The 11,020-nt window shown below is 27.1% G+C and overlaps 1 protein-coding gene across 1 annotated transcript in view; it reads left to right on the top strand.

Moving 5' to 3' along the window:
* LOC111623914 (dynactin subunit 4-like) overlaps positions 1 to 11,020 on the top strand; it is a 58,137-nt gene that overhangs the window by 39,768 nt on the left and 7,349 nt on the right. Inside the window, exons 7-12 of the mRNA XM_023366646.1 lie at positions 2,150 to 2,198; positions 3,400 to 3,438; positions 3,987 to 4,054; positions 7,975 to 8,087; positions 9,274 to 9,383; positions 9,456 to 9,529. Of these exons, the coding sequence (XP_023222414.1) occupies positions 2,150 to 2,198; positions 3,400 to 3,438; positions 3,987 to 4,054; positions 7,975 to 8,087; positions 9,274 to 9,383; positions 9,456 to 9,529 (453 nt within the window). The remainder of the gene's footprint in view (positions 1 to 2,149; positions 2,199 to 3,399; positions 3,439 to 3,986; positions 4,055 to 7,974; positions 8,088 to 9,273; positions 9,384 to 9,455; positions 9,530 to 11,020) is intronic.

The following is an 11,020-nucleotide window of genomic DNA, read 5'->3' as shown; positions in this document are numbered from 1 at the left end:
CGTTTAAAGCACATAAAATCATATTAAAATATATACATTTACAAGTATGTACTGTATTTACAGTACATGCATTCGTAAATTTAGATTACTTTTTTCTGTACTATATTAAAAACTAAAATTTATTTGTTTGTAAGCTTAAAATAGATCCTTATTTACCATATATTATTAAAAATGCATTAATAAATAAAATACAGAACCGGGAATGGTAATTTATCGTTTAGCCTAGTGACAAGTAAATTCGACTTACGTCGCCTCTTCTGGAACCAATTACAGACGTAAGGCGAGGTATATCTGTAGTTTGGTTATTTCAACCTACCATTGTCACAATTTATCACGATATTCAGATGATGCAAAATGGCACAATTTCTTTGGTCAAGTAGACACCAATTGAAAATATATTTAAAATTTATTAAGATATCATATCTTTTCCTAATGTTAACTCTAAGAAATTGTACCATTCACAACTGAAATTAAATGGAAATCTGCCAATGAATCAAATTTCCCAAAAAACAGACCAAATATTGCCCAAAAACTTGGCACCCTCAAAAACCACTTAAAACATATTTTGTGCATGCTGCTGATCTTGTATTATGTAATTTTCCTATTTGAATGCTACCACACTGCTAGTCCAATAGAAAGAAGGGACTTGTTGTGGAAGAGGGTTGAAGTAATTTGACCAAAAGTAGTCATTGATCTCCTCCCAGAAGAGAGGATGGTCAACGACTGCTGACTACTAATTAATGCTGGTTTGCTGTTAATATTCAAAAAGTGATCTGTGTTGGATAGGTTGTGACAGCCCCACACGTGATCAAAGTTGCTAACCTTAACATCCAAAAGACTTCATATGACTTGTTTAAATAAAAAAAATCTTGTAAAAATACGCAAATAATTGCTTTTATGTGATAATAAAGTGTTTATATTTTTGCAATAGATTGTATAAATTACATGGGAATTATGTTTTTGTAAATATTGCATTTATAGAAAAATTATTGGGCTGCAATATGAAAAAACTGTAGACCTATAAATTTCTACTGTTCTCCCCCTGACTGTCTATCATTCCTTAATCTCAAGATCAGAGTTAGATAAATGAAAATCAAGGATAGATATGGAATGCTTAGGGGCAGGAGGCCCAGATGAACTATATATGAGCTTCTGGTTTGGTCCAGAATTCATGTTACTTCAATTCAAAATTTTCCCCCCAAATGAAGTTAGATAGATAACTGGCACAACACTATTGCTAACAGGAAAAGTATGATGTACAGGGGGCAATACACCAGTAAAAGAATTGAGAACATTGTGACGTCACAATAAATAATCAATCATTAGAATTAGTTTGGTTTATTTGTTTAAGGCAACATGACACATGAACAATCTGCTTAGGGGGATATGTTCCAGGAAGACTATTATGGGAAATTGGATCCTATTTTGGTGTTACTAACATGAAGATAACCTGGAAAACTCCAGCCCATTGGCGATGTCCGAATCCACAACTAACTAATTAACTACCAGTGTTCGATGGTTTTATCCACTTGGCTACTGAAGGGCACTTATCAGAATTAAGAAAATATCATCCAGAAATGAAAAAACCCGAGTTGTTAGATGTGGAAAATTAAATACTTATAGACTTATCACAGAGAAACACTTTTGCTATGAAAAGAATGCTTCCTGAAGAAGCATTTCAGGAAGCATTCTTTTCTTGGCGTAAATGCTGAATTTGGTACATAGACTCAGGAGGGGATTACTTCAAAGGCAATAAAACAGACTAGCTTCTAGGTAAATGCAAACAACTTCTATTTGAAAAGTTTGCAAACTTTCTGGACAGACCTTGTACACAGTCTAATAAAACAAATAAAATCATACGTGTTTTTTAATAATTGTAATGAAAGTGCATGAACACAGACAGTATTAGACTGCAACTACCAAAAAGACAAAGAGACTTGACAATGTTGAGTCTCAAATCTTGAGACAAATTTTTGCAAAATATTGTGCAAAACTAGACCTGCAGATGCTTCTCTGGAACATAACTGCTTCCTATGCACACCCACAAAACCACAGACCCACCACTGACAACATTATTAGAAATAAAATCACCATGTTATATAAATACAATCTGTTAAGAAATTATAAGTGACCACCACATTTTTTTTAGTTTTCTCAAAACTAACAATGTTCAATGGTCAATTATTATTCTCAACAAGGTAAGTACAATAAATAATCAAGTTTTGAACAATTAGTTCAACAATCTTAACGCATTTTAGTTATTAGTGTTACAAAATTCAAATTTTCATTGTTAATAAATAATAAGACCACCACAAAAACAAAATATTGAGAAGTAACTTTTTTGTTGATTAATAGTTGATTGTTGCCCCATTTCTTCATAACACTTAAAATAGCCTGTTTGGCATTGATTCTACCAATTTTTTCAGTAGGTGGTTGTCAATAATATATCATTAGCGCATAATTTCACATTCAAGTTCTTGAATGTGAAATTACGATTGTTTACATATCTCTTCTGACTTAAAATCCCCCAAAAGTTTTCAAAAGGATTTAAGTCAGGACTTCTTGATGGCAAAGGTAAAACATTAATTTTCTTTGCCTTAAACTAGTCTTGAGTTGCCTTTGAGTTATGTTAGATGGCTTTGTCTTGTTGGTAGCACTATTTTCTTCCTCTAAAATATGATTAAATGGAAGCAAATGTTTTTCCTATAATACCTGATAATTTTCAGATTTTCATTTAATGCTAAATTTAGCATCATAACAGAATGATCCCCAAACCATGACAGAGCCTCCACCATTTGACTACTAAAAAATACCTTAGGTGCCTTGCACAAATCATGCCAATATGCAATATACCCATCTGGGCTGTCAAGATTAAACTTCTTTTCATCTGAAAACACTACATTGTTCCACTCTTTGGTGCAGGATATATACTTCTTGGCCCATTCTAATCTTACTTGTTTATGTGCCTGTCAATTTGGGTTTACCCTTTAGTTTTATGTAACTTGCATTCTGGTTTTTCCTTAATATTTTTCAAGCAATTACAAGTGAAAACTTTGGTCCAATTTCACACGAAATTTCTATTGTAGACATATTCTGTTGAGTTGCCATATCAAAAACATGCCTGAAATCATGTGAGGACAATGATTTTTTTTTTTTTTTACCAGATCTCTTGTTCTGTACATAATTTTCCCTTTATTTTTCTAAAACATGATGAATTGCTATTTTGGACCTATTAAGGAGATCAGCTAAGGCCCCTTCTGAGTAACCAACACCAACATAACAATAAAGTTTCCAGATTTTTCCTCCTTCCAATTTACTTCCTCCTGGCATGGTGTTTAACCACAACTACTTAAAAATAAACTTAAGAAAACCATTAAAATTAGTCATGTTACATCATAGAAAACTGATAATCATGTGGTAATAGAAATTTTTCCTAAGGTAAAGGATTAAATTATTTTCTCTTGGTGGTCTTATAATTTATTAACAGTGAAAATTTGACTTTTGTAAAACTAGTAACTAAAATATGTTAAGATTGTTGAACTAACTGTTCAAAACTTGATTATTTATTGTATTTACTTTGTTGAGAATAATAATTGACCATTAAACATTGTTATTTTTGAGAAAACTAAAAAAAATGTAGTGGTCTTATAATTTCTTAACAGATTATATATTTATTAAAATGCATTATTTGTTAATTAACAAATTTTGAAATGTTATACTGTATGTATAAATCACAAGAAATTAAATAAATATAGCTATAGTTATTACTTATTTTTTATCCGCATTTAATAATATGTTATCTTACATTAAATATTCAAATTACCTTCACTTAAATAACCTGTTCTTTTTCTAAATTTATTATGAGATTAGATAAAACATGACAGTATTGATGTAAAATTTGATATCATTTATCATCAGCTTTTTTTTATCATTTAAATCATAATAAATCATATTTTTATGTATTAAAATATTTTATTTAATTAAAGGATAAATATGGGATATCAGCAGTTGTATCACGCAAGAGAGCCGGATTAAGTACATCAAGTTTTTTATGGTAAATTAATTCATGGTTTAATCTGTGTTAGACTAATTATTAATAATTTTATTTTGTTTTATCAGTGTAAAATTTATAGATGATCAATACAAAACCTTTCTCACTTATTTCTAGCCATTTATACACAAATACCCATGTATACGAGTACACGGTACTCGTGTATAAACGGCTAGAAATAAGTGAGGAAGGTTTTGTATTGATCGTCTTAAAATAATTCTAGCTACAAATGCATAGAAGTAAAATTTTTAATTTTTAATTTTTATGTAATAAACGATTTTTTAAGATTTCTCTTTAATTATTATAAAGTTGAAATGATCAATTATGTGACAAAAAGTCAGCCTAATACATCTCTTACATTGGAATTTGATTAAAATAATAATAAATTGAAAGATTATAGCACAGATCAGCAGGTATGGTCATTGGCATACTAGGTGTCTGCCATACCAAAAAAACTTTGGATGGCACTTGGAACACCTGTATACTGACAAAATCTATATCAGTCAACTATAAAAGTCCACACTGCTAGGATCCACACATATACTATTCTGATAAATTACAATATCCTAGTTTGGTGATGGCAAACCCATAACTTGCATGACCATTTCAAGGTATCCACAATGAATGTTTAGTAAGTTTTTGATTTTTTATAAATTATGCAAAGTTTCAAAACCTATCAAATAGTTTTTTTTTTTTATATATAGTGTGACAGCAAAGTCCTAAAGTAGCCATTAAAGGCCACTAATTATGAACTTTGGATAGAAAAATTATATCAATTAAACATTTCCCATTAAACAAAATATTCTTTTTAATTGCTCAAATTAAATATTTGACACACAGTTTGGAGTTACTAGATTTTCAATTTTGATCCATCTTTGGAAAAAGGTTTACCATTACTGTTCTAGGCTCTTGGGAAGAACCCAATACATGTGTTTAAATCAATAAAAAATAAGAATGGATATACATTTAAAAATTCTTATAATAGAAGAAATCCTCAAAAAAAATTAAAAGAGTATCTTTACATCTGCCCATCCTGTGAGGATGGGCAGATTGTAAAGATGCTCCTTTCAGATTTCAGAAATGCAAAAAGTCACATGGCAGAATTGACCTTTATTTTTTAGTCTCTTCTCTGCCTCAGTATGTAAAACTTAAGATCATCACTTTGGCAGTTGTACAATGTAAAGAATGAGAGTGGAAAAAAAGACAGATTATAAAGACATTTTTTATTAGTGTTTCTTGTATTATACAGAAAATCATTAAAGTTTTATGATTTTACTTGATTATGTAACATGATCTATTATAGTTCAGAAATGTCGAGGATGGCACTGTTATATTCCCAAACTATGGATTATTATAAAAGTGTGTTTCATTTTATTTTTATTATTAAAATTAGTCATCACTGACAAATATTATTAGTTAGCACACAAGGTCAATTTTACAATTTTCTTTTATATAAATTATTATAAATTTTAACATTAATAATTGAATAATTATAATGTTATGTTTATAGTTATAAAAAAGTTAATTTCGGATAATATGATAAAAAGTTAATGAACTTTGAAAAGCCTTGGATTATGTAGTTTCAGATAATCAAATCTTTACTAACCAGCACAAAGTTCATTGTAACAAATACTTGTTATGATAAAATTTACACTGGTTAGTAAAGATTTGATTATTTGATACTGTTAGCCAGTTTATGATTTGGTTTTGTGCAAAATTTGCAAAGTTAATGTAATTTCTATAACTTTTAGTAGTTTTAGATAGAAGAAAATTTCATTTACAAAATTGTATGGTTTAATTTTGTTTAATTTTTTAGATTTATATAGAAAATGTGAGAAAAATGTTATATATATATATATATATATACACTGTTTTAGTTACTTAATCTGTAATAATATAATTCTCTTATTTATAGGAAGGACTATTTAGTGTAATATGTATTTTATATATATTGAAGGACTATTTAGTGTAATTATGAAGAAATTAGAATATAAAAAAAAATCATAAAATTTTTAGTTAAACTTTCATATAATGAAGTCGTTAAATCTGCAAAAAATTCATCAAGTGGAAGCTTTGTTATAACTTTGCAAAGCATCACAGTCTTGCATGACTAAGTGTTTAATGCAGCATAACAGAACATTTTGAACCTCATAAAAGAACAATGAATTTGGATTATATACAATTTTTCAATTATATATTTTATTTATTTAATGATGTGAAAGATTTTTCTAGTCACTTTTGTTGGAAAATTACAATCCAGAACAATTTATAAAATTATTTTGGAAAAATTGTAAATGATAAAATAAAACTAGAACATTTAAGAGGCATAAAAAAAACTAATTCTGGAAACTGAATTTTTAAAACAATTTGTTTTAAATGCAGGTTTTCTTTAAAATTTAGAGATTACCAGAATAAAAAAATTAATTAGAAAATTAGAAATTATTGTATATTATAGCTTTTATTTTTTTAGTATATTATTAAAAATGTAAAATTTAAATATGAACATCAAATTATGAAAAAGGGAGATTTATGCAAGTTTTTAAGTCTATATCTGACAATAAAACAGCTTGCATTAATTTACTATTCCTAAAATATTTTTAAAAAAGTTAGTTTCTTTGTGAATGTTTATAAGGCTTATAAAATTTAGAAGTTTAAACATTAACTAAAAAGTACACAGTACTTCAAGTTTATTTTAAATTGTGATCTGAATGTAAAAACCTCAAACTTTCCTTTGAGGATGTTAGCATCAAAGGAAAGTTTGGGGTTTTTACAACAGAAACACTATAATGTTAATAAACTTAAGGGAGTCACTCATTTGTTACAATTAAATGTTTTTGTCTCAAAAATGTTTAATTGCAATGAATGGATGACTCTTCGAACTTTATTAGCACAATGATGTTTTTTATTGTCAGAAACCTCAGTGTTATATACAATAGAACCTCGATTGTATGAGCCCTGATTAATCAAGGTTCCGCATTATCTGAGGCAAATCCGTAAGTGAATATGACACTTTTTTTATACTATAATTCATAAACAAAAGCTTGAAAAAATAACAATGTGAGGCAAATCATTCATATTAAAATTTAACTACAATAATACACATTTTTATTCTTATTAGCTGTACTCATTAGCTGTACAATAAGTGATGTAAAAAAATGTTGTTGTATATAATTAAATTCACTCAGATATAAAAAGTATTATTATACCATGTAAATGTTTTATATTCATAATTTTTAATTCAAAATGTTCATAGCCATCCAGATAAAATAAATGACTACAGACATTTCGGATTAAAAATTACGCAAGGTAATGTTGACTGATGCAACACTATTAGTCAACATTACCTAGGATAATCAAGGTTCTACTATATATATTTTATAGCTCTAATATTAAATAGTTTTTATAATTTAAAATTTATTGTTATTTTATTTATAAATATAAAATACAGTTTTAAAGTTATTAAAGTTGAGATCTTTGATTCTTAAAGTTATTAAAGTACAAAATTATATTCTATTTTTATAAAATTGATCTAAAGCAACTTTGGAATGAGATTTATATATAATAGATTATTGTTGATGATAAACAATTTTTGTTTATTATTCAACAACAGTACTAATATTTAAGAATCAAAGATCTCAACCTTTGATTCTTAAATAAGTTTGCATTACTTTAATTGTATTAGAGTAAAACAATTTTCTGTACTTTTGAAATAAGATAAGAAAAGATATTTAAGAATTTCAGTTATTGTGTCTATAATAATAACTGTTATCTGTCTGTATTTTAAGAGTGGATATTTTCTCACATTTTTCTAAAAATTAAAATCTGAAATATTTCTTTTTAAGAATTTTAATGATTAATTTAGTAATTTATCTTGAGAACTGGAACATTAATAAAGAAATAAATTTAAAAATTCTTCTCTATAGTGCTAAAGAAGAAGATACAAAGACATTAGAAGAATTAGTTCCAGCTGAAGCTACTGATGAAATAGAACCTCTTGATCCTAGTTTTATAACAGAACCCCTCAATTTATCAAAAGGTATAATTATTATTATCATGGTGGCATTGTTGAAGTATATCTCATGGCATATATATCAATACCTAGTGCTATGCTGGACCATAGTCAAGGCATAACTACAGCCACTCCTCACTTAATTAACAACCACTTGGACTTACAACTAGCTGCTCCAGTGCAGGGAATCCCCTTTTTTAATCTTAGTCTAGTTTTCACAGTTGGTGAGTATCATCACATGATGCATTTGAAATCTTCAAGACTGCATATTTTGTTTATAAATTTGTACTTTATTGTGCACCCTATTTGAAATATTCAATGACTAAAATATTAATCTGAATGTGGTTTTTTTATGAACGAACTTTTAGTTTCTTGGTACTTCAATTTTATAATTTTTGCTGATAGTATTTTTATGTTCTGTAATATGTAATAGTTGCAAATTAGAACAAAGTTGTCAAGTTAGAGTTTCCTTTAAACTTTTTCTTCATCTATGATAAATAAAAATGATAAGTTCTTGTTTAGCAACCAATTTGTTTAACAACCCAGTTATAGGAATGAAATTTGATCATTAAGTGAGGAGTGGCTGTACAAAACCAAACCAGATATTAATTTGTTTGTACTGTGCATGTATGTCTGTGTTTAAGAATTTCATGGCTGTGACATGTATTTTGTATGGCATCCTTCTCTTCTATGGCACACTCATGGATTAGCTAAGGGGTCCTGGTACCCTTCAAAGAAAAAGCAAACAAACACTAAAAATTTTTTCTTAATTAATATCTTTTTTTATTTATTTATATTGTTTTGTCATCTTTCTATATTACCTAATGAATTATTGATCGCATAAGATGGAAATTTTATTGAATTTGCATGAAAAAGTTTTTTATCTGTATAATTTTGTTCCCCAAGATTAAGTTTTGAGTGCACTACTGTGTTGTATAGTATGATGTATGAGCTGTTGTAAATGCCTAAAGTTTCAAGACTTTTGTGCAACATATGTAGTATGATACCTGTACAAGGAAGGCCTATATGCAAAATGAGAATCTTATTTATTTTCCACAGGCACTTTATTTTATGGGCATTATTATTATTTTTTTTAAACTTATCTTGATAGATCATTCATAATTACTTTTACAGTATCAATTTCAAATTTATTATTTTTTTTAAATTAGATATTTAAAAATTTTAAATAAAATGTGCATTTGTTTTATTGCAGTTTGTACACTTTCTCAACGTCTTTTCCAACCTGAATTCCAACCCAGTTACTCTAATGAATTGTTTCCTCGTCATCAGCATCTGTTGATTAAGAGATCTCAGCGATGTCGGGTATGTTTTATTATAATCTCTGCCTCTTTTTTAATGATTACTTAACTTTATTTATTTTTTTTAATTATTTAGGAATGTGAACATAATCTAAGTAAGCCTGAAATTAATCCTTCCTCTATCAAGTTCAAAATTCAGTTGGCAGCATTGTAAGTAAAGAATTAATAAACTAAAGCTTAAATAATTATACATTTTCTAGAATATTAATTTGTTTTCATAATACAGTAATAAACTAATTTCAGTTATAAGTTTTCTCTTAAACTGAAATAAATATTAACAAAAATTTTAAAAAGAATTAACAAAATTAATATTATAGTTTACATATTTTTTTCTTATCAGTTCTGTTTTTCTTAAAATCTAAAATTTTTTGGTTCTAAATAATAAATTAATAGACTTTGATGAATTTCAATAATTTTAAGAAAAGTTTAAAGCTTAAGAAAAAATGGTATGAATGATTTACAAATTTAAGTAAATCATTCATACCATTTTTTCTTAAGCTTTAAACTGAAATGACAGTTTCATAAAAATATTTTTTTCAGTTGTGCATTGTCGATATTGTTTGTATTTTTAGCTTCTTTTAACACACAAAAATAGTTATTTCTTCTTCAAACATGCAAATTTCGACCTAAATTATAGTAGTATTGAATAGGTAATGAGATGTGGAAAACAAAGATTGGTATCAAATTTGACCTTGAATTTTTAATGCAAACTTTTCTTCTGTTCATTTATTAATAAAGAAAAAAAATAAATATTTTTTAATGCTTCTGCATGTAATGATGAATAATTTCAATTAACTATTCTCTTTTTTTGAAAAATAATAGTATATTGGTTAAGCGACATTGAATAAAGTTAACAATATTTTTGAATTTCTGGTAGCTGTTAAGTTTTTCTGTATTCATTTAAAATAGGAAACATGTAAATCAATAAAAGCTTACAATATTTTCATTTTAAATAAATGTGAATAAATTTGAGGAAAAAACTAAATTTATATTGATTGGAGGAGTGTGCAATAAAGGTATTTTGTATTGTTAGTGAGAGATTTGGGTATAAATCCAGTTTAAACTTTCATAATTTCTATGAATAATTCAGATCTGAATATTATTTCAAGACAAACAATTGCCAGATTAGATTGGGCTATATTACTGCTACTATTAATAATTAAATGCTATTCATAGCAGCAGTAATATAGCAAATCTAATTTGGCAATCATTTGGCTTTGATATAACTATTGAGCTTATAGATGTTTATATTTGTGAATATTATTTCCTATCTCTCTCTAATGCCAACTCTAAACTTAAGCACTATTTTAAGTTAGGTCTGTGTTCACCAAAAAAAATTGAAGCTTTACGTAAAGTCTGTGCTTGTGTGACCTATAGAAGAATTCAAATCATATCAAAAAAATACAAAATATATCATATGGAATATTATAATAGTCTTTGAATACACAGATTAAATTTTGTACTTTTTACATACTTTTCTATATTATTGAAACAGAAAATTGTGTAACCTGGTGTATTAAATCGATTTTTAAAGTTAAAAGTTATATATGTCTTTAAGTGTTAGTGAAATACTAACACTTAAAGACATATATAACTTTTAACTTTAAAAATGATCATCCAAAAATAATTATAAATTAATAT

Source organism: Centruroides sculpturatus, unplaced genomic scaffold (assembly GCF_000671375.1).
Source record: "Centruroides sculpturatus isolate CEXI.00-Female unplaced genomic scaffold, Cexi_2.0 scaffold344, whole genome shotgun sequence".
NCBI lineage: Eukaryota > Metazoa > Arthropoda > Arachnida > Scorpiones > Buthidae > Centruroides > Centruroides sculpturatus.
The sequence above is the reverse complement of the archived record's forward strand: the minus strand, read 5'-3'. Positions and strand labels throughout refer to the sequence as shown.